The following is a 23,449-nucleotide window of genomic DNA, read 5'->3' as shown; positions in this document are numbered from 1 at the left end:
ATCCTGTGGTATTAAATTCATTGTCATTGGTTGCTGCTTTTTCATGCCATGCAAAACAACACCTGGATACGAGAACCAGAATGGAATCTACATTTCTTCTCAAGGGATAGTGGCCATATTTTCTAGGTGAATCACAGCCACGCATGAGGCTTGGTTTTGGTAGGAGTCATGTAAATCCTTTTACAAGAAGGATGGTGAAGATCTGCTACTTCAGTGAGAAAACTGTCTGGAAAAAATAATAAATAAAAAAAAAACAATTAAAAAAATAAGTTTCAGTCAACAGGATGTCCCAAATGTATTGTTGTTTATTAAATGCACGTCAATGCAGTGTCCAGGTCTGTCCAGCAGGAGGCAGTGTGTAATGAGTCTCTCTGTATTGCACCTGCCCCCGTAACAAGTGATTCATGTAAAGTCCAGCCATCGAAAGTTAGACCAGTTTTGATGAAACTACCGTGGAGCGAACTCGTCTGACATCGAACACCTGGATTAATATATTTTAACATCTTATTAGAAAACAGAAACATCGTCTGATTTGAGATCAGAGCTGTTCTGCGCCTGCGTAAAAAGTGCGCAATTGTTGTGATTGGGGAGTTCACCTCTCGCCGCATCATGATCTCTGAAGACTGCGGGCTTGGAATGATTTATTCTACTGGATTCAGATAAAAAACATCGAGGTCAACAGCGTCTTTTCTTTCGATTACACGGGGTGTCAGGTGTGGGAGAAGCACAAACTTGACTGTAGTAATGAGAAGTAGGAAGAGAAGGTAGCGGAGCCATGGAGAGGCAGACAGGTGAGTGATGACCGTCCATATCTCACCTGTCAGATCACAACTCTGATCAATTAGGCTTACTTAATCATATTTCTGAACTAATAATAATGGAAATCTCGGTTTTATTTCCGCGTTTTGAAGTAAACGCCCTGGGCGATGACCTGCTTTTCATAAGCAGTCCTTGGTGCTTTGATTGAAGGAAAAACAAAACAAAACAAACACAAAAAAAAAAAAAAAAACCTCACCACATTTGATCAAGACCGGAAGTGGAACAAAGAATATATCAAGAAAGTTTAATTTGGAAATGTTTTCTTATTCAATGTGATCTTATTCAATTATTTAATCAATTATCATGTAATCAGTTAAAACTAATCACAGTCATGTGTAGCTTGAATACTTGCTCAAAGTTGATGTGTTAGAAGCAGGAAAAATGGGCAAGAGTAAGGACTTGAGCGAGTTTGACGAAGGGCCAAATTGTGATGGCTAGACCACTGGATCAGAGCATCTCCAAAACTGCAGCTCTTGTGGGGTGTTCCCGGTCTGCAGTGGTCAGTATCTATCAAAAGTGGTCCAAGGAAGGAACAGTGGTGAACCGGCGACAGGGTCATGGACCAACAAGACCCATGTGGGGAGTGAAGGCTGGACCGAGTGATCCGATCCAACAGACGAGCTACTGCTGCTCAAATTGCTGAAGAACTTAACGCTGGTTCTGATAGAAAGGTGTCAGAAAACACAGTGCATGATGGGTCAGGGCTGTTTCGACAGCAAATGGTGGACCAACACAATACAGTATTAGGCAGGTGGTCATAATGTCAGTGTGCAACTTCTGTGTCAACAATAAACCGCATTTTCACCTTTATCTAATAGGCTGAGCAAGGTGGGGTTTTTTTTCTGGTAATTTTGATACTAATAGTTTCTTCATCATTCTCAAAGTAACACCACCCCAAATACGGAATAAAGTCGGACACATATCGAATGGAGGCTACAGTATATCATAGCAAAGTCAATGCTATCGTTAAAAATACTGAACCATTTGCAGTGTCAATCCTCATCGTGTCACACCATGTGGATGCCTGAGGTCACTCCAATATACCAGCTACATACTGCATGGGTCTATGTAGTATATGTATGTAGCATGTGCAGGCGTTCCTAATAAAATGGATAGTGACTGTGTATACTAGTTATAGTTATTTATTCAGCCAGTCATATGGAAGGAAGAAAAAAAAAAAGAACAACATTCAGATACAGGTCAAGATCTTCAATTAAAGTTCACATGTTGATGTTGGGATATGCAGATACAACGATCACTAGAGTTTACACAGAAGAGTGTAAAGTTCAAAGGGGGAAAATGGCCAGAAGGATATAGTAACTCAAATAACCACTCGTTATAACTATGCTGAGCAGAAAAGCATCTCAGCATGCTCAAATCATCAAACCTTGGGGATGGATGGGCTACAAGAGCAGAAAACTATATGTGTTTTCACTCCTGTGATCCAGGACCAGGAATCTGAGACTATCTTAGCTGACAGGAGTGTAACCTGTTGTTGTCTTGTGCTACTGTAGGCCATCCACCTCAAGGTTTGATGTGTTATATGTTTTGATATACTTTTCTGCTCACCATGGTTGTAAAGCATGCCTATAAGGAATCTCAGGCCAGTCTGGTTATTCTCTTGTGGCTTCTCTTATCAAAAAGGTGTTTCTCTTATCTGTGTGTGAAAATCCCAGTAAAAAAAATGTACCATTAAGGGTACGCCTGAGAGAGTCAGACACAATAATAATTTAGGGTGCTAGGTTTTCATAACAATGTGCCTTAGAAAATAATTTAATCACATAGCACATAATATTTGCACATAAATTAAGTTATATATATTGCACATAACATATTTCAAGCACAAGCATATATATACTAGATATACAAGCTTTAATTGTTCCTCTAAGGTATATCCTGATTTCTGTCTTTTGAATAATTTAGAGAAAGATTTAAAGATTGACTTTAAAGGCATATTAAAGCTATCACACACCTTGGATTTACTCTAAATGGCAAATTAAAGGTACATCCCAGGTAGAAGAAACATATTAAAAGTCAAATGTATTGGGTGAAGTTGTTGACTAATCTTGACATTTTAGTAATCTGTAGACTTATTATCTGTTCCTCTGTGTTTTAGGACCTGTATCAGGTGTGGAAAAGCCACCTTTAGCCCCGAAACCAAAGTTTGTACCACTACAAAATACTCTTCCCAACACGCTTGACCTAGACTGTTCTCAGCCGCCAATACACACTGTGAAAGCTTTACATGTGTCACAGCCATGTCACTCTAAAGCCCTTAAACCTGAATGGAAACCTGTGGCTGTTTTCACCAGTAAGTCACTTTTCAAGGAACAATTGGACAGCACTCAGGATTTACTTCCATCCCAGATTAAGCATAAATCTGAGATTAATTCAGGTCAAGCATCAACCACCATTCCTCATAATGTTCAGGAGATTTCAGATGACCAGCTGAGACCAATGCGACTACCACATGGCCAGAGCTACGGGACTGTGAAAAGCCATCAGAATCTTACAAACGGTTCAGATTGTTCTGAAAGAAATGCATCCGGCATAACATATGCTGCCCCTTTTTCTTCACCAACTGGATTGCAACCCAAATCAGACCTTAAGCCAGTACTATTAAACAACACACAGCATAGACACTCTACCGATTATCAAAATGGTTCTTCGTCTTCTGGTCAGCTTTCTGTTCAAAAGGCCCCACCAATCCCCGTGCAGAGTAAACCAAAAAGCAGCCATGCTGGACAACCAGAGAAGCCTCACATCACCTCACAGGAGTCAGGAGGAATTGTTAAGCAAAAATATAAAGCTTTAACAGTGAATGAGAAAACACTAGCTCGAGTTTACAAGGATGGAAGAACTCCCAGAAAACAGTCAAGTGAGAGGAAATCCAGAAGTAGAATTGACCAACATGACAATTTGGACCTGCCAGGGCAACATCCACACTGGAATAGCTTTTCACCAGAACAAAAAACAGGCCAGGACGTGCCTAATAACACCACACCAGAAAGCACACCGAGGAGAAAACATGGTTTGAGACCTAAAGTAAAATCTTTGAACCAGGCAGACCTGAATATGTCAGATGGCCAGAGGAAGTCATCCTTCAAGAAGTTGGAATTCTCAGTGAAGAAGTTTTTTTCCAAGGGAGGACAAGAGACAACCGCAGGCAAAGATGAGCAGTCACTGGACGAAGGTTGGCAGGTTACCAAGAACCAAAACAAAAACCAAATTCAAATACCGCAATACAGAACACACCAGGTCAACATCCAGTATGATGATTTAACTGTTGAGCGTAGTGTGGATGGAGAAAATGAGCATCTACATAAAGATAGACCGGAAAACATAAATGCTGGTACTCCAAAAACCCCAGGAATACAGACACAAAGAAACATATTCAATCATGAAGAAAGAACGAATGGGAAAACACAAGTTGTTGGAGAATTCAACACCAGAGTGAGGCAGGACTATAATGAGAGGTGAGAGATCTAAACGATGTAAATAAATGGCAATTCTTCTGAATTATCAGGTATTTAAAGGAAATGTGTAAAGAAATTTTTTTTTTGCCCTTCAGGAAGGCAATTCAAGAAACCAATTCAACATTTTAGGTCTAAAATGTTCCCCAAGAGGGACAAGTTGTTTACATTTTCGCATCTTAACTTTCTAAGTATGTATTCAATAAGAACCCTTGAGGTATTTAAAGAAATGGTTCATACGGTAGAAACTGCAATACAAAGAAACCTCGAGGAACTATTGTTATAGAGTATGTAGAGTACGGAATCCTCTCTTCTGTGATGATCTCATTAACTATTCTTTCATCCAAGTTTCAGCGTGTTTCCGTTTTATTCATGATCCTCACCACAAACCCACTCTCTTGTTGCTTGTATTTCTATAAGCTATGTTGACGCAGACGATGCACAATCGGACAGAGAATTCGAAAGCAGCTCAGACGAAGAAGACGATGAAGAAGCAGAAACCAGTCCGAACAAATGGAAGAATGAGGTACTGACTTATTCCGTTACACTCTTCTATTTGTTATAGATATACGTCTTTCGCCTTGAAAAGCTAATTCTGACTTTCTGTTTTTAGTACTCCAAGAAGAAGAAGTTATCTCACATCGTTAAAGAGATCGTGAGTTCGGAGAAAGTGTGAGTCTAAATGCTTAACCATGATCCTCATTTACTAATGATACTTTCATACTTGTTGTCGTCTGCTTTCTTACTTTCATGATTGGTTTCGTATTACTTTCCTTGTCAGGTTTGTGGATGTGTTGAAGCTTCTCCATATTGTGAGTATCAGTTACACCCAGTCTTGAATATATTCCATGTGACGCTGGCATGTATTTTCTGTATAAGGTGTTTTTGTTATTGTTTGAATCTAGTCATGGTAATGAAATGCTAACGCTGAATACGCAATGGTCACAGGGTTTGTAATCCTCTCCGGCAACTCGGTCAAAGCACAAAACACTCTTATAGAACCAAATATTTTGCCAGCGGCTTATTGCAGTCAAGAAAATACTACGAAGGCCATGTGAGAGTCTGTTAAAGCTGGAATTATGTATGTCTGGCAACAAGCCAGTCTTGGAACTACAGAAATGCCATCCACACCTACTTTAATACATATAGTCGAGGAAGAAGTGGATTTGTTTTACTGTTATAGTTTCATAATCCTTTCTATTTCAACTCAAGTGTTAAAAGATACAAAGCCCTGTCTAATAATTCCTGTATATAGTTCTTAGCGAGTTTACAGACAATCCAAATGCACTTACAGTCATCACTGTTAACAACTAACATAAAACTTTATTAGCTCCAAGTGTAAGCCCATCCAAATGCGGATAAAGTTCCTCTTTATTGAGATATGACACACTTTTTATTCTGTTTTATGGAATTCCATATGGCAATCTTTGGTACAGTTGTAGCCTTTTAAAAATAGCAACTGATGAAATGAAACTAGCTACGATCTGAATTATTTTGGTACTTTCCATGACCAGATATTATATATGGTATGTGTTATTTCATGATCTCTCTTGGTGAATTCAGAAATAGTCCTACATTTAAAGCCACCTTTTATCAAATTTTGTCCCCCTGAGCACAGGAGCTCATTTTAACAGCTGGTATCCGAGTTTTAGTAAACTAAACTGATTAGATTAATATCCGTTTTGTTTTGGCATGTAGCTCTCCGTGACATTCAGTGTGGGTGGAAATGGCACTTAGCCGCCAAGGAGGTTTTAAACATCTTCAGAACAGATGGCCTGCATTTATCGCTGCGTCTCTAATCTTTTAAGGGAGATTATATGAGCAAGATTAAAGCCTAGATAAAAAAAAAATTAGCTCCAGGTCATCTTGGTGAAATATTTTTAGAGTTTCTTAATTTTGAGATTTTTTTTCTGTTGTCTTTTCGGAATTTATCCACAACAATATTTAAGGGTTTTTTTTCACGAACAACCACTCGTATAATATCTGTTCCTGGGCTGTTTTGGCTTGACGTGCGTCTGTTTTCCAGAATTTTCGGGACGCAGTGACGAAGGCCTCCTCTCAAGCTGGGAAGCCTGTGATTGATGAGAAGAACCTCAATCAGATCCTGTTTTCACTGCCACAGTTCTATGAGCTCAATCAGGGTTTATTAAGGGAGCTGGAGGAGCGCATGGCACACTGGTATGAAAACTTTATCAGACATTTCATTCTGCTAGACGTAGAGAAATTAGGTCACTTTCTTATATAACACTTCAATTAAATGATTACTGCGGAGCCACGTATTTTCGTTTGCTAAAGCATTCACTGACGTTTCCTTGATGGATCAGGAATGAGCAGTCCGGCATAGCAGATATCTTTTTAAAGAAAGGGCCATACCTGAAAATGTACTCCAGCTACATCTGCGCGTTCGACAAGAATGTGGCTCTACTGGAGGAGCTGTGCAGGAAGAGCCCGGCTTTTGCGAAGGTCGTTCAGGAATTTGAGGTAATGACACCAACTCAACCTGTTCTCCCTCCTAACACACAAACCTCGGTTGCCCTATTGTCATTTGTGATTTTAGTTCTCACTGTGGGGGTTTGCGAGTGTCTGATCACAAAAAAATTATAGCGAAAAAATGATGTTTGGTGCGCATACAATTCGATGCACGTACAAAGACGGAAACGTCTGCATTCCATGTGTGTGACTACTCCGTCTTTATTGCTGTCTGTCTCACTTTTCTCTATAGAGCAGTCCGTGCTGTGCCAATCTCGCCCTGAAACACTACATGCTGAAGCCTATTCAGAGACTTCCCCAGTATCAGCTCCTTCTCACAGGTTAGAGATGCCATTAAATAATTCACTTTAAGTTCATTAAGTGTTGTGACCTCTGACTTCCTGTTAATAATGATGAATACACCCAGGAAAACAACACCGATTCTAATAAAACTTTTTGAGATTAAAAAAGATGCACATGTGTTTCTCTCATTGCACCAACCTGCATGTATGTGCTGAGGTTTGTGTTAGACTTAAGTCTCTTTAGAGGGGCATATCAAACTCAAGGTCTGCCCTGGACACATCAGCATATTTGTAAGCTCTTGAATGGCCATGATATGTATGTAAAAAATCTTCTTCTCTTCTCTTAAACCTAGTACAGCTAAGATGCTGAAGTCAGAATAGGACTGTTCTAGGGAGAAGAATGCTTAAGATATACTATTTAACTGTATGCACTATTAGGCCTTGGTGATAAGACCTATGAAGATTTTTAATATATATTTGTTTTCCAAATATTGCATATATACAGGGGCGGACTTAACCAATAAGCGAAGTAAGCAGCCACTTAGGGCCCCGGGGAATTAGGAGGCCCTGACCAATACCAAGACGCCTATATAAATCATATAGTACTTATTACTTTTCTATCATATATTATATGGTCTGTCTATAACCATTAAGATTTTAACGTTATTATTACATCTTTTCAAACGCATGATTCCTGAATAGTGGAACGTTCCTATGGTACTGCACATGCGCGAGATTCCCATACCTGGAATCGCTTAGGGCCCCCAAATCACTAAATCCGCCCCTGCATATATATTATGATAAGAAAGTTTTAAGAACTGTTGATCTCTGCTAAAAGTATTCATTTCCCCCCATGTTTCTTGTCTTCACACTCCTTTTTTTCCATACATTCCAGGATTTGGAGTCAGTCACTGAGCCACTCTAAAGGCCAACACCCGAGACATTTCTGATTCATTTTTCGACCCAGTTCTGACTCGTATTAAACACAGCAAACCTTTTTAACCAGTTTTTCAGGATTGAGCTAGGAGCCTACACTCCACACCGTAGAGTGGAGCATTGTGTGTATTGTGAAATGTTGTTGAAACTGTTGAGTCGCATTATAATTCTTTGCAGGTTTGCATAGGATGAACGAAATGAGGCAGAACTGTGACACTTGTGCTTGTAGAACACAGTCGCAAATGAATATGTGAAGACAGAAAAGTGTTTTAAATAGACGTCTGAGCTAATGATATGAGAAATACCACCTTTATTAATTTATTTATTTAATTACCATTTACAGTAATATATTTCTTTTTTTTTCCCCTTAGAATATTTTGAGAATCTTGATGAAGACTCTCCAGATTACAAAGATGCACAAGGTGAAAAGTTTTCTATATCGCACCATCATGAAATCAGTTCCTATAGCCCTACAATGTTGGGATTAACACTCACAAGGGTCATATGACCAAAACCAAAATAAATCACTAGGCCACTAAGCTCGTTAGCTCTCCATAACAATTTTCCTCCTTTTTGCAGATGCACTCAGTATAGTAAAGGAAGTGGCGAATCATGCCAATGAAACCATGAAACGAGGGGTAGGACTGAGATTACTAAGAATTACTGAGAGAAGTGTTATACCATTTGTTCTTTCATAATCAGTTGAAAGATGGGATTAAATAGGTACTTCTTGTTTCTGACAGGATAACTTCCAGAAACTGATGCAAGTTCAGTGCAGTCTGATTGGAAACCATGAGATCGTGAAGCCGGGCAGGGTAAATACCATCCTGTAGCTCTGTAGGGAAGTACACTGCTGGCTGCTTTTATAATGCTAATGAGTACAGGCAGCTGTATGTGTTTTTTTTTTTGTGTGCCTTTGTCAAAGGAAACAAAAAGCTACGGTTAAAACAAATGCATGCTTTAAAGCCTTGATTTGACTGAAGTGATTTTGCATTAACTGGATTTACTTATCAAAGCTTTAAACTAATTCATTCTGAGAAATGTTTTTAATGTTTTTTTTTATTATTATTATTATTATTATTATTCATCTCAGGTATTATTGAAAGAGGGCAGCTTGCTGAAACTGTCTAGAAAAGTTATGCAGCCTCGAATGTTCTTCTTAGTAAGTGGCTTCTTCTTAGTCATTTTTATTTGAAATATCTGATTGTTTATTTATTATTCATCTAGAAGATGTGGGCTTGACTTTTTACTATGTATAAGTTTCATAAAATGAGGATTTAATGAGGATTTTCCTCTTCATATCAAAAGCCTGATTTCTTGGTCACTAAACCATTTTTGCATGAATTTTGATATGTTTTGGATCATCGTGCTACTAGACACATTTGTAGTAAAACTTCTTTGTAGAGTCAGCAAGATGTTTATTTAAAATCTTGATGTACTTCAGGAAGTCCATGATGTCATGTATTATGCTAAGAAGGTTTCCACAGCCCTTGGAGGAAACACACCCTCAATACGTCAGATCCTCCACCAATCTTAAATATTGGTATTAGGTTCAATCCTGTATAACTAGCTTTATTTTTTACACCAAATTTACATTGAATATTTGTTTGTGTCTGTCTCATGTGGCCATAGACATCATTTGGCTAGACAGTCATGTCTAGCAAACCCCACAGGCGTTTACGATTGCTGCCAGTTGAGTTTCTTTCCAAATATTTTGTTTGCTGTTAAAAACTTGGGAGAAATGGCCTTCTAACCATGAACCTCGGAGAATCTTGGAGATTTCGCTTCTCTAATCTAGCTGTGTGCTCCTCACTGCATGGGCACAAATTACACTTATATCATCTTCCAGCCAGATTGATTACATTATTATGTTTCATTATATTTTAACTTTCTTAATTATTGCCCTAATAGTGGACACTTTTGGGCGTGTAGCTAAGATACAATTCTCGTATCTGTGCTAAGGAAGGTCAGCATACTTTTCTGTAATTATCCCCATGCTGATGAACAAAGGGAATTAGGCCTTCTGTGCCACCTCATATTTATTGAACAGTGAAACGGGAAGTTCTTAAACGTTCCTCCCTCAGGTGAACTAAAGCAAGAACGGGATCATTACATCTAGTTTCATTTTTCTTTTTAAGAATCTCTAGGGTTGACATGATTTTAGATCAATTCAAGTTCAGATACTTTATCTCTAATGTTTATAGTGTGAGATTCAGTATCCATTTTAATTTGTTGCTCCTGGCAGAACTTTAGACTTTAACCTGTTTTTCTGATGCCCACTGCAGCAGCATCAATAACAAATTTACTTTTTTTTTTCTTCTTAATGTCCAGTTCAATGACGCCCTGTTGTACGCTACAACCCTCCAGTCAGGCCAGTACAAGCTGAACAATGAGCTGTCTTTGTCTGGAATGAAGGTGAACCATAATATTTGACGGAAACAACAGCACCTCCGTCTGGTGTTTTATTCTGGACTTTGTATTTGAATTGGTTATATATTTTTAGGTCAGTAAGCCAAGTCATGAAGGATATCAGAATGAGCTGAACATCGAAAGTGTTGAACGCTCTTTTATTCTGTCTGCCAGGTGAGTCTTTCAGAGCTTATTAAAGCTGGTTTGAGTCTTTAAGGATTACAGACACGAGATATAAAATAAGTATGAAAACAGAAAGGACCGTGTTGGATTTTCTTACTTGCAGTACTCTGTGAGTTATAATGTCACTTTAACAGCACCATACTGATGTGCAGTGGAGAACAAAGGCAAATCGGTGTGTATTCTACATTTGCATTCCTGAAGAAGTGAGCGCTCGTGTTTGTCTATCCCTATCCCTATTCTTCCCACCTTTTCAGTTCCCCTGCAAGTCGAGACGAGTGGCTCGAGGCAATCTCCAATGCCATTGAAGATTACACCAAGAAAATGACTACATTCCACCCCTCAAGCAAAGGTCTTGACGAGGTACTTGCTGCTATTTAAACCCCATGTTCATTAAAGGTGCACTCTGGCCAAAGTGGAAAATGTAGCCATTGATTCATCTCTTACAATTATACTGTCTTCATGGTTTCAACACTTCAACACAGCAGCATGTGATTTGGTTTTGTTGGTAGCGTTTTATGTTGATTGGCCACCACGGATCAATCACAGTTTTTTTTAAACGGCTCTTCCCTCCAGGGAGGGATCAGTAAAGATTCCTGGATGGCACATCTTGATGGGGAAAGGAATTTGAAAGGACAATAATGAAATTGGGGGGTTTCCATTGCACATCCAGTGGGATAAAGGAAAGCATTACGTTACTTAAGTTAGCTGATGTATTTATTATCTCTTTCATCAGTGGCTAGCAGCTCAGATCATGGTGGAGATTCCCAATGGGTGTGTATCATATTTGCATAATGCATGCTGGGATTTTAGTGCCAAATGTTTGATGGGCAAAACCATAACAATGATGCAAATCTGTGAATTCTTTTGCATTATTAAATTACCCACAGGATGTGCATGTGTGTGTGTGTGTGTGTGAGAGAGAGAGAGAGAGAGAGAGAGAGAGGGAGGGAGAAAGAAAGAGACACGAGACCTATTGTGGCCAATCAGCATGAAACACAACCAAGGAAACGGGGCGTGTCCCAAGCCATGTGCTGTTGCTTCATGTATAAGGCTATAAGGCTAGAGTAGTATATTGTAATAGCTGTTGGCTCACTATATTCACGTTCATGTCTGAATGTGTGTGTGTGTATGTGTACGCATAATGGCTTCTGATCTGCCGTCATCAAGGGTGTAGTGCTAGGTTGCTAGGTTATGCCCTAGACCAAGCTAAGAGCTGACAGGATACACCCATTACTGAAAATAAAAGACAGTACAACACAAACAGCACTATAATAAGCTCAACTGATCCGCACAAGCACTAGGAAGCAAAAGGAACCTAGAAAAAAAGCAGTAGGATTTCATATACTTACAGCTTTCATCGGTTCAACTCTGTGGAAGTGGAGGAAGTGATTTATTGTGTGAAATTTATTTAATTGTCACTCAGGAAGATAATAAATGATGAAATATATCTCAAAGTATTAAGATATAAATGTTAGTCTGTAATGGATTGTCCGTATAACAGAACCAGCATGAGGTTTATATATTTTTTTTATCGTTTTCGTATTTAAAAAAGCTAATATTATGTCCAAATATCATCATAAACAGAAGGCCTGTCATGCTTTAGGCGTGTAACACACTGTGACTATCAGTATCTGTGTCAGATATTTAAGTATGTATTCAGAGTTGTGGGTGTGGCCTAAACCTTTGTTTGGCTTTGTTTTTGTTTTAAATAGAGAGTATGGGATTGTACGGGATCCTTTTTAATCCTGTCCAGTTAATATTTTTGCTCGTACCCACAATAATTTGGCCCTAAATAAATAAATCTATTTCCCTAAATATCTGAGTGTTTGCTCGCATGAAACGCGTGCATGTGCGATTGTCGCTCGAAATCGGTCTAAATCAAATGCCCTGTGAAGCTTTCTAAAAATAAACAAACAAAAGAGAATAGTCTGCCTTCTATTTGTACTTTTGTTTGTTTAGCACACATTATCTGTATATATTGTTAACACTGAATCATTAACACACGCTAATAATACTTTCAATCATAAACTTTTCTTGTTAATGATTCAGAAATGCAGGATCTGTGATTTATTTACTGCAGGTGGAGAGAGATGGTTGGGACAGCACTGTCCAGCTTGGAACCAAGGCCCCTATATGGATCCCGGACCTGAGGGCCACCATGTGTATGATCTGCACCTGCGAGTTCACTCTGACCTGGAGGAGGCATCACTGCAGAGCCTGCGGAAGGGTGTGGTGATGTTTAACAAACTGGGTTTACAGGATTTACAGGATATCTGCTGATTCTGATCACAGTAAAGGTGGATTTCTGGTGTGTCTGTGTGTGTACTAGGTGGTATGTCAAGCCTGCTCGGTTAATAAGCATCCTCTGGAGTATCTGAAGAATCGACCTGCACGTGTTTGTGATCAGTGCTTCGAGATTCTAGAGCATAACAGCTCAGGTCTAACACCTAGTGCTAAAATACAGTATTTTACAAACCAGCATCATTATTTCCTTTCCCTGACAGCCTGTTTTCATCTTTCATTCGATTAGAAGGCAACCAGGCATCAGGTAGTGGTGTTCTTTCTCCGACTTCCAAACCCTTTCACTTTAGAAAGCAGAAGAAGATCCCAGCAGCTCTAAAAGAGGTATAAATCACCTCATCCTGTCACCTTTATTAAATTTGTAGAGCTTATTTCGTTTCCTTTTTAAATACTTTAATCTCAATTGGTTAATTAATTATTAATATAATAATAAAAAATTGATTAGTAATTATTAGCTTATGGTTGGGTAGCACTTATCTGTCGGGTTAAACATGTCTCCACTCATCTTATTGTAGGTTTCAGCAAACACAGATGGTTCATCTATGAGCGGTTATTTGTACAGAATGAAGGCCAGTAAGAGACAATGGAAGAGGTTCTGGTTTGTCATCAAGGATAAAGTGCTGTACACGTACGCTGCCAGTGAGGTAGGAGAAAAAAGCAGTCAACTCTAGATACGTGTTTGTGACAGTCAAGGATATAATTTGTGGTTTTTTGAGGTTTCAGCCATATGAATGTGCAGGTAGCCATGATTTTATTTTGGTCAGAAGTGGAAGGATGGCAGAATGCCTCTTTCACCCACCATTAAGCAATGCACCCAGCAATCATGTGTCTGCCTGGTTGTTTAGACATAATTGTAGTTGGAAAAGATGCTGTGGACGGCTTTAAAGATCGAAATACTTTAAAGCACTTTAAGCTCAATTACTGAGGATAGAGTTTGCAATTGGTGACAAACTGATAGCGGATAAAACATGCCAGCTGTTTGTTCAAATCAATACCACAGCTGTCTTCAATCATTCGTCTTCAGTAACTGCTTTATTCTGGTCAGGATCGCAGTCACATCCAGAGAATAAATGCAGCACTAGCCAATCACGCATATCTATGAACCCACGCATAGGAAAGTCTGCAATTTCCTTCAAGCATGTTCACCAGCCATATAAACCACAGTTAATAAGATGTGGGTTCAGCTGTTGTATTTTTAGAGAGCATTACTGAGGCTAAATTATTTTGTTGTATTGCACATATCCTAATTCATACACTTCTCTCCATCAGGACGTAGCAGCTTTAGAAAGCCTGCCGCTCCTCGGCTTCGCTCTAACAGACGACGATCCAGAATGTGCTCAGCAGTTTCAGCTTTACCACAAAAACAAGATCTTCTACATCTTTAAGACTGATGATCTCAGTAGCCGCAGCAGGTCCATCTACATCTGGAATTGTTCCATGAAAATAATTCATTACTTTGGTCAGAGATATAATTACTACACAGATTTGTGACTTGCATTTGTGTTTATTTCACAGGTGGGTGAAAGCTTTCCGTGAAGCTGTGGTTCTTTAATCTGGGCATCTACTACTGCTAACCCTAAGACAGATCCCTCTCAGTGCTCCTGTTGCAAATCACACTGTGTATATAAATCTGTTGAGAATGTGTTTTATTGCTACAAATCCATTTTGTCTTACTCTTGTGTTTTTGTATTCTATTTTATTCTGTCATGCATTGCCATAATGTTTTAGGCCATAATATCAGAAGGAATGTTTGGTTTAACTGTGACTATTTTTCAAAGCAGACTTCTTTACATTGATGTTTAAGCCTATCGTCATATTTAAATATAAAGGATTTATTATATATAAAATATATATTTATATTTTATTTGCTTGGATTTATAACTCTTAGCCACTTAGTGGTCTATGTATTGTCTGTGCCATAGGTTAAGAAAAATATCTATTCATATGCAGTCATAATTTCATGTCCTGTGTGGTAAATAAATGTATATTTTCATAGAACTGGTCAGATGTTCTCTGCGTATTTTTGACATCAAATAAGCCTAGTTTTCATTGGCAGTGTAGCCACCGGATCTCCACCCAGTCCAGGTCCCTGTGACAGCAGGGCTACTTAATCACTGTGTAAACATGACAAGCCTGTTTACAAAAATGCTGATGAAACAGTAGTAAGTAAATGGCACTACACATGTGGACATTCTTGCAAATTAACATACAGTTTCTCCATGAAATATACTTAATATTGATATTTGGATGAGACTGGAAGAATAAAGAAATCCAAATGTTTAGAGCTTAAGAATGGACTCTCTTTCTATCTGTGTCTGTGTCTGTGCACTATAAATAGGAATATGAAAACATGATACAAGGACGTTATCATTCCTGTTCAACAGTAAATAAATGGCAAAAGATTTGTGAACACCTGAACATCACAGCCACTGTATATTTTGTAATATTCTTGTCAGGTTTCCACAGATCTTCAGCCACATGCTGTATGTGCTTAATATTTGAATTGTTGGATTATATCCATAATATAAATGTGGTGCAATGATATGAATTACTGTTTTCTTTTCTTTTTTTCCCCATATATACATTTATTTGTTTGTTGTCCTAACTTATCCTAAATTCTGACTTTTTGACCTGTGTCAAAATCTTGATGTTAATCTTAAAATAGTGACTTATTTCCTCTGAATTCTGACTTATTACCTTTAAAAAAAAATTCATGTTTCTATTTATTGTATATATTTATGTATATATATGTATGTATTATTTATTGTATATATATTGTGTATATATACGGAGTGTATATATACTGTATATATACACACATCAGTTTTTTCTCCTATCTCAGTATATATGTGTGTATATGTATGTATATATATCTATGTATATATGTGTATATATATGTGTATATATATGTGTATATACATATATATATATATATATATATATATATATATATATATATATATATATATATATATATGTGTGTGTGTATATATGTGTATATACATATATATACACGATATATATATATATATATACACGATATATATACACGATATATATATATATATATATATACACGATATATATACACGATATATATATATATATATCGTGTATATATATCGTGTATATATATATATATATCGTGTATATATATCGTGTATATATTGATATATATATATATCGTGTATATATTGATATATATATATATATATATATATATATATATATATATCGATATATATATATATATATCGATATATATATATCGATATATATATATCAATATATACACGATATATATATATATATCGATATATATATATATATATATATATACACGATATATATATATCGTGTATATATATATATATATATATCGTGTATATATATCGTGTATATATATATATATATAATATGAGAAAAATATGACTTCCTATTGCTAAAAATAAGCAAAAATCTGTTTATAGAAGACCTTGTCTATGTTTATTCTTTTCTACCTGCCGGAAATGGTCTTCCCTGGTTAAAGGGGTCTGAGATCCCTGGCATTGGGTGGGTCTTCATTCCCCCTCCCCACCCCTTCTCCGGCTTTAGCCCCGCCCTCGACAATGGCCCACTAGCCGAGCGCGTGCCGCTCTCTGGCTCGCTATCCAATTGGGTCAAGGGTTACGAGGCGCTACGTCACACGCTGCTAAGATGGCGTTTTGATGACGACGCGAGAAACGAGGACCCCTGCCCTTGTTCGAAAGGTATTTAAAAATTGAGTGTCTGTGTTTGTATTTGTGCCTCTTTCTGAAAGCCAGCTCGGAGGGCGAGTTTAAAGTGCGTTTGTGAATGAAGGGGAGTGAAATTGGCCGGGAGGACGGGCAGCTCACACACATTCAGCTCGGTGTAGGCGAGCTACCCCTCCTGCAGCAGCCACCTACATTCACCAGCCGGGCAAGGTGGGACTGCTTTTTCCTTCATTCGACCACCTAGGTCGGGCTTTTATTTGTATCTCGCTTTAATCGTTCGGTGTATAAAAGCGCAATGCTGTATTTAGCACCGCGGTGCTCATGTCGTGAACAATGTCGTTAATCGGTGGTAGAAGTGTGTTGCTATTGTGGTTCTGTGCCTGTAGGCGATTAGTGTTTACAACCCGCAGTTCCGCATTCACTAAGCCACCGCACACGCACGCACACATTCCCACTGTGGGAGGCTGGGTTCAATTTTCTGAAATATTTAATGTCAGATCTCAAATCGTCAAAAAATCCTTTTAATTGATTGTAGCAATAATAACCATTTTATATTTATTTTCTTATCAGAAATTTTTTGATAAGGAACACACACACAGTAATATTCTGAGCAATTGAAAAAGGCCTAGGTCTTTTGCAGTCCTGGGTCTGAAACTCCCAATCTTTTGATCAGCTGAGAGCCTTGACCATTGAGCTGCTGCCCATTGCAAAGCGAAAAGCTCATTTAGACCCTAGTCAACTCCTTTTATCTGTATTGTTTCTTGATAAGATTCTGACCACATGTATTATCAGTTGCACCTTTTGCCTTTTAGCCGGATTGAAATCCAATCGCTGCCTCACACGTTCACGTGGAAATCGGTTCAGTACATTTGACCACTAGCTGCCTGCTTTTGGATGTTTTATGTAAGTGCATTTTGACATGCTATATGAAGAGGGTTGTTCTGATTGTCGGATGTGGCCGATGCGTCTAGATAAACGGTATGTGCGGGTATATTATCCAACTCTCCTGACATCAGGGCGGCTGATTTGTACTGGAGACATAAACATGATCCATTTTAAGTGCCTAAGGCTCAAGGCTACACATCAGAAGGTTGTGAGGTCAAATTTCAGCACAGACAAGCTTTGACTGTTGGGCCCTTGACCCTCTCGAATCCAGGAGCACTGTATCATGTATGTCCCTGTGTTCACGAAGGCCTTCGTAAAAAGCTGGGAAGCAAATAATTTTCACTATGTTATATTATTATATAAGGCCTGTCTTCTTTTTTGATTATGTTCCTACAGTAACACAATTCAAATGTAGTTGCTTCACTGTGAATGTTTTGTTAAAAAAAACAAATAAATAACCCTGTACCTTTTTGTTCTTTTATCTAGTCACCTCAATGAAAAACATCAAGGGCAGGAGATGGAGCTCTCAAATTATGCCAGCCAACTGCTGCTGCAGCTCAACCAGCAACGTTCCAAGGGCTTCTTATGCGATGTTGTCATTATGGTGGACAACACACTCTTTCGAGCTCATAAAAGCGTCCTCGCTGCCGCCAGCAGCTACTTCAAATCCCTCGTCCTGCACGATAACCTCATCCACCTCGATGCCGAGTTGGTGGAGCCAGCCATGTTCCAGAAAATTCTGGACTTCATTTATACAGGCAAGTTATGTGAGGAGAGTCAGGGAAAAGAGCGCATGCAGGATCTGATCAGCTTTCTCACTGTAGCTAACTACCTCCAGCTCCACGACCTGGCGAGTCTGTGTACCAGCGAACTTGAGTCCAGCAGCACGTCCTGCAAGGGCTCGTTACACACCCAAAACCTGCCTTTTTCACCCGCTTCAAAACACTTGGTGAAGCGAGAGGCAGAAGACACTTCATCTGACATTGAAGTATATGCAAACATGGTCCCTCCAAAGAAAAGACACAATGGCGCGAACAAACGCAACTCGAGCGGAAAGCAAACCTTTGGGCTGGATTTGACCAAGAAGAGCTCTTCTCAACGTGTTGTAAATAATGATGGCATTAGTATGCAGGAATACTCACAGTCCTCTGTTTCCAAGACAACTAAGAATACTCTCCGGTCAGGTACAGAGAGAAAGGTCTCCCAGGAGAAAACCCGAGGCCTGGATGCTTTAGATGGAGCGCAGGAATGGAGAAGGGCACCATCTAGAGAGCGCTCCAGGAGGAAAGGCAACATCAACGGTTACACACCTACAGTCAAAGTTGGAAATCACTTGAGCCAAAACCATGTGGGAGAAAATTCCCAAGAGCAGCCACAAGACAGAAGATCCAATGGTGCCAGCCCTCACTTTGTCTACAGACAGGAGTCCTACCTCGAACCATCTCAGGAGGACAACAGTTACGTCTGTATCCCATGTGGAAAAGGATTCCCATCCTCAGAAAGCTTAAATTCCCATGTAGAATCCCACACGGACGCAGACGTGAACCTCGGCCGGGACAAAGAGGAAGCGGATGAAGATCCTCCCATTGCTGGCGCCCACGAAGCCCCAGAGGTCGGAGACAAAAGCCCGTTGAAACCCTACAAAGAGCTGGACACGCTGCGACCATTCCCTTGCAACATCTGTGGCAAAATGTTTACGCAGCGCGGCACCATGACGCGCCACATGCGCAGTCATCTGGGCCTGAAGCCGTTTGCCTGCAAGGAGTGCGGCATGCGCTTCACGCGGCAGTACCGCCTCACCGAGCACATGCGCGTGCACTCGGGTGAGAAGCCCTACGAGTGTCACGTCTGCGGGGGCAAGTTTACACAACAACGAAACCTCATCAGTCACATGCGCATGCATACCTCACCAAATTAGACTTGGAGAGTTGCAATAGGTTATACACAACATATCAGTAACGCTTCTTCTCAAACGAGCCCGGTCTAATAAAACCACATTACCTCATGCCATTACAGTACGTTACCTTCACCGAATAATAACTACGGAATGTTTCTTGTGGTACCTACTATTTTGAAAGAATGAATGTTATAGCTGATTCTTACAGTCACAATGCAGAACGCATCGTTTAATGCGCTTTATCTGGACAAAACAAAACCTCATGTTTACTTGAATACATGTGCGAACATTGCTACCTCAGCGTTTACCTCCCAAATCCTCAGATGCCCTTTGAGATTACGTTCACCTACACCGTATTGAATTATTTCCTCAAAAAAATCCATTTAGAATTTTTCGCCAATATCTGGAAAGTAATACGGCATCTGATAGAAATCTCAGAGTAAACTGTAACGAACGGTAGACGAGAACACACTGCCTGTTTTACAGTGAGAGGACAGATCCGAAACCAGAGTAGGGGTTTGTGATAAGGATTAGACGGATGATGGTTCGTGGAGCGTTTAAGGCATGTGTGATGTACAGTTCCAAAGAAATAATGAATGTTGAAAGATTAATAAAAAAAAAAAAAATACTGTATTACTGTAACCAAATCTATATTCTTACAATATACGTATTTAAGTGTAAGTCTAATTTATGTGTATGATCACAGTCTTTGTTAGTTGACCCCACCCTTCCCTCTCTTTCCTCCTCATGGGCTTTCATTCTACGTAAGATGCAAGTCCTTCCCTTTAGCTATTCCCCATGCTTAAACCGTTTTCCATTTATGAAACCATTGATGACCTGAGACCAAAAGGACTATGGATTAAACTGTTGTAAATATCTTTTGAGTGTCTTGAAGAGATTGCTTGGTTGCTCATTGATTGCAGGGTTTTGATAGTTATAGCATGAGCGATTTTTTTTTTTATTTTATTTTATTTCATTTCGAATCCTTCGATCGGTTAGAACACTGGGGGTTTTGCTTGCGTGTAAAATCATTTGTGATGATAACTTTCTATTTTGGATGTACTCTTATATTGTGTTGTTTCCATTCCGACAAGTTGTGCTTATCTGTTACTGTTCATCTACCTCATGTGTTCAGGGTGTTCACCCACTCGCTGTGTTACACAACACACGCCTCTTTGTTGTTTACATGCTTATCGGTCGCCATGTTTAAGTGTTATACCAAATCTCATGTAAGGAAAAACCTCACACTGTAACTCGTGCTTGCACACTTGTATATTAGAATCATTCATTTTGGGCAAAAACAAAAACAGAGGGCCATCACTGTTACACCAGGCCAATAGAAAACTTTATTTCTTTCCAAAACCCCAGTATGAGTTTACACACACATTGCTCTCTGTGATGCTGTCTTGTTAAAATATGCAGGAACCTTTTCTGTATTTTTTTTTTTTGTTTGTTTGTTTTTGTTTTGTTTTTTCTTTTTTTGATGGACCTGAAACCGAAACTGTGACAACACTTGGACTTTTTTGCTCAGGAAACCTCAGGGATTATTTCAGGCGCGTCTGAATTTTATACCACCAAGCACCAGATACCGATATTTTTGCAGCTGCTTTCCTCAGTGTTTGAACACTACTGCCACATTTAAATACGCTGACGCATTATCTCCAGCCGACCCGATATACGCCTTCATAAGGCATGGCAGCTCGATTCCGTGGATTACTCTCCACTCGTGGTATACTATTTTAATATTAAATGATTGGTTTAACGTGAGTTTCATATGCATTTGGAAAGAACATCGAATGCCATTGTTCATAAAGTACGAATTGTGACCTGTTGAATACCAAAGCACATTTTCACAAAATGGATGGATACATATGAATGACAATGTACTTGATATGATACTTATAATTAAATGCTGATTAAAAAAAAAAAAAGTTTGTGTTTTTTCTGTATTTTTTTTTTTTTGGTTTGTTTGTTTTTGTCTCTGATTTTAGGATTTTCTGGAACTGAAATAAATTGGAAATTGAAAATAAATTCGATTCTGATTTATTTAAGGGCTGATGCTTGAGTCCCAACATTTCAATCTCTGACATATGCAAGGAGCACAAAAATATAAATAAAATAAGTCAGCTGAAATTATATTACAGTAATCTTGTTTAGGTTGTCTAGGTGCAGCCTTCCTCTGGGTTCTCTAGTTTCCTTCCACCTCATAAAAACACTCCAGTGCATGGATTGGCTACATAAATTGACCTCTGTGTGTGTGTGTGTGTGTGTGTGTGTTGCCTTGTCTTGTGATTGATTGGTGTTCTATGTAGGGTGTATTCCCACCTCATGCCTATTGTTAAACCCCTGCATTCACACTGACTCTACATTTTTTCTTGTTTTAAAGCTGTTAATAACTGCCTATTGAAAATATTATAATGTTCATGATTATGTTAAGGCACAGTATCAAGATCTATAGCCTTTTCACATTCTACAAAGATATTGACATCAATACTGGGACTTAAAAAAAAATCCAGTCACATGCTTCTGGAGCATTAAGCATATCTGTGCTGCTACACTGAACTAAATCACCATTTTGAAGAGCACTATACTTCAGTACTTGCTGTCATACCTGACACTGAATTATTAAATCTTCTCCACTAGATGGCGGTAGTGAGCAGATTTCGCTTTGAACCTATACTGAGGTTTCTTGCTTTGTGCCTGAGATCTGATTTGATCTGCATCTCTTTATAGTACTCAGACTGCTTTAATGTCCTTTTGTGATTGTGATTTGTAGGAGGTCTCCTACTACTTTTTATGCTTGCTGCAAGATGTGTCCCAGTCGGAGCATTTAAAGGTGCAATCTGTGGCAAATTTTGGCAGGAGTTACCTGAAAGACATCAGTGCAACAAATGTAGTCCAAACATTTAATCACATGCACTTATTTTGCCTAGGCTATAATGCTGAATGTGAATCACAGGTGACTCGAGGCACCTTTGTGTCCTGAATGGTTTACTGTAGATGGTACAGATCATTTGGATTTTTTTGTAAACTGGTTAGTTTGATCATTCAAAACCTGGGGCAGCAGATCAACATAATATTACAAATCTTATTGCTGACCCCATGCCAGGTCAGGTCATTAAATACAACAGATTCTCAACTAAAAACCTCAACCTGACCCACCGCACCCTTGAGACACACATATCTAAAATGACCTGCCAGCTTTTGTGTTGCTGAGTGTGCAGACACACACACACACTCACACAGTGTCTTTCATCTGATAAGGATTAACCACTAGCTATTGATCGAGGTGAGTCCACAGTTCAGTTTACTGTAGAGCATTGTGTCTTCACTGATAGTCTCTGCAGCCTCAGCAGCTCTGCTCATCATGTGGTTCTCATCTAGTGTCCACACACCACTGAGAGCATCAGAGATGGAATAAATGAGGTTTTGTTTTTGAATGGTCTAGGCAGGACCTCGGTAGCCAAATGTCAGTTTGCAGCTTCCTTGTAGCACTGGGTCCATCCGTAACACATGGACTCTTTTTTTTCTCACACAATGAATATCATACACTATTCCCATCAAACTTTTTTTTTTTTAATGAAAAGGAAGTCAGTACTGTCAGCATTCACAGTTGGGGAAATCCCACTCAGGGCAGAAGAGTGATGTCGGTGGCCTTGTCCCACTTCCAAGATGGAAATCTCTTGAAGTCATAAATGGTAGCATTAATGTGGACATATGAACTGACAAAATGACCTCTAAACTGGAAATGTGTGGCCTCTAATGTAATTAGAGTTGTTTAAAATATAACTGTTATTGCTAAGGCTGTCAGGTAATAAGGGCCAGATAAGGTTTCAGTGTCCTAGCTCTTTAAGTTTCTGTTACGAATATTTTATTCTGTTGTCACAACAATGCTTAACATGTAGCAAATGATTTCAGTGGTGTGAGGGTGAAGCAGTGCCTTTTTTGGTTAAAGCAAACCTTGAGTCATGTCAAATCCTGATATAATTATCAGTGATAAATCTGATATATTAATAACAAACCCTGAAAAGTAATGTTTTC

General features: G+C 38.9%; 2 protein-coding genes across 3 annotated transcripts; both read left to right on the top strand.

The window, feature by feature from the left end:
* Nucleotides 1-392: 392 nt before the first annotated feature.
* Nucleotides 393-15,115, top strand: LOC131357568 (FYVE, RhoGEF and PH domain-containing protein 6-like). The gene is made up of 21 exons (XM_058396621.1): nt 393-791; nt 2,936-4,295; nt 4,713-4,818; nt 4,906-4,964; nt 5,074-5,104; nt 6,319-6,470; nt 6,617-6,773; nt 7,015-7,102; nt 8,371-8,421; nt 8,579-8,637; nt 8,743-8,814; nt 9,093-9,161; nt 10,331-10,414; nt 10,503-10,582; nt 10,846-10,951; nt 12,672-12,818; nt 12,921-13,029; nt 13,122-13,216; nt 13,408-13,536; nt 14,162-14,304; nt 14,408-15,115. Exons 1-21 carry the CDS (start codon nt 776-778, stop codon nt 14,442-14,444), a joined length of 3,150 nt encoding a protein of 1,049 aa, XP_058252604.1. The 5' UTR covers nt 393-775; the 3' UTR covers nt 14,445-15,115.
* Nucleotides 15,116-16,485: 1,370 nt separating this feature from the next.
* On the top strand, nt 16,486-21,405 carry hic1l (hypermethylated in cancer 1 like). Of its 2 annotated transcripts, none has more exons than XM_058396628.1 (2): nt 16,486-16,641; nt 17,998-21,404. In XM_058396628.1, exon 2 carries the CDS (start codon nt 18,029-18,031, stop codon nt 19,427-19,429), a length of 1,401 nt encoding a protein of 466 aa, XP_058252611.1. In that variant the 5' UTR covers nt 16,486-16,641; nt 17,998-18,028; the 3' UTR covers nt 19,430-21,404. The 2 variants fall into 2 exon arrangements, with proteins under 2 accessions (XP_058252611.1, XP_058252610.1); XM_058396627.1 differs by lacking the exon at nt 16,486-16,641 and adding an exon at nt 16,653-16,836 and having other exon boundaries at nt 17,998-21,405.
* The last annotated feature ends 2,044 nt before the right edge of the window (nt 21,406-23,449 follow it).

This window comes from Hemibagrus wyckioides, linkage group LG08 (assembly GCF_019097595.1).
Source record: "Hemibagrus wyckioides isolate EC202008001 linkage group LG08, SWU_Hwy_1.0, whole genome shotgun sequence".
In the NCBI taxonomy this organism is placed as follows: domain Eukaryota; kingdom Metazoa; phylum Chordata; class Actinopteri; order Siluriformes; family Bagridae; genus Hemibagrus; species Hemibagrus wyckioides.
Note: the sequence above shows the minus strand (reverse complement) of the source record. Positions and strands in the feature narration are given on the sequence as shown.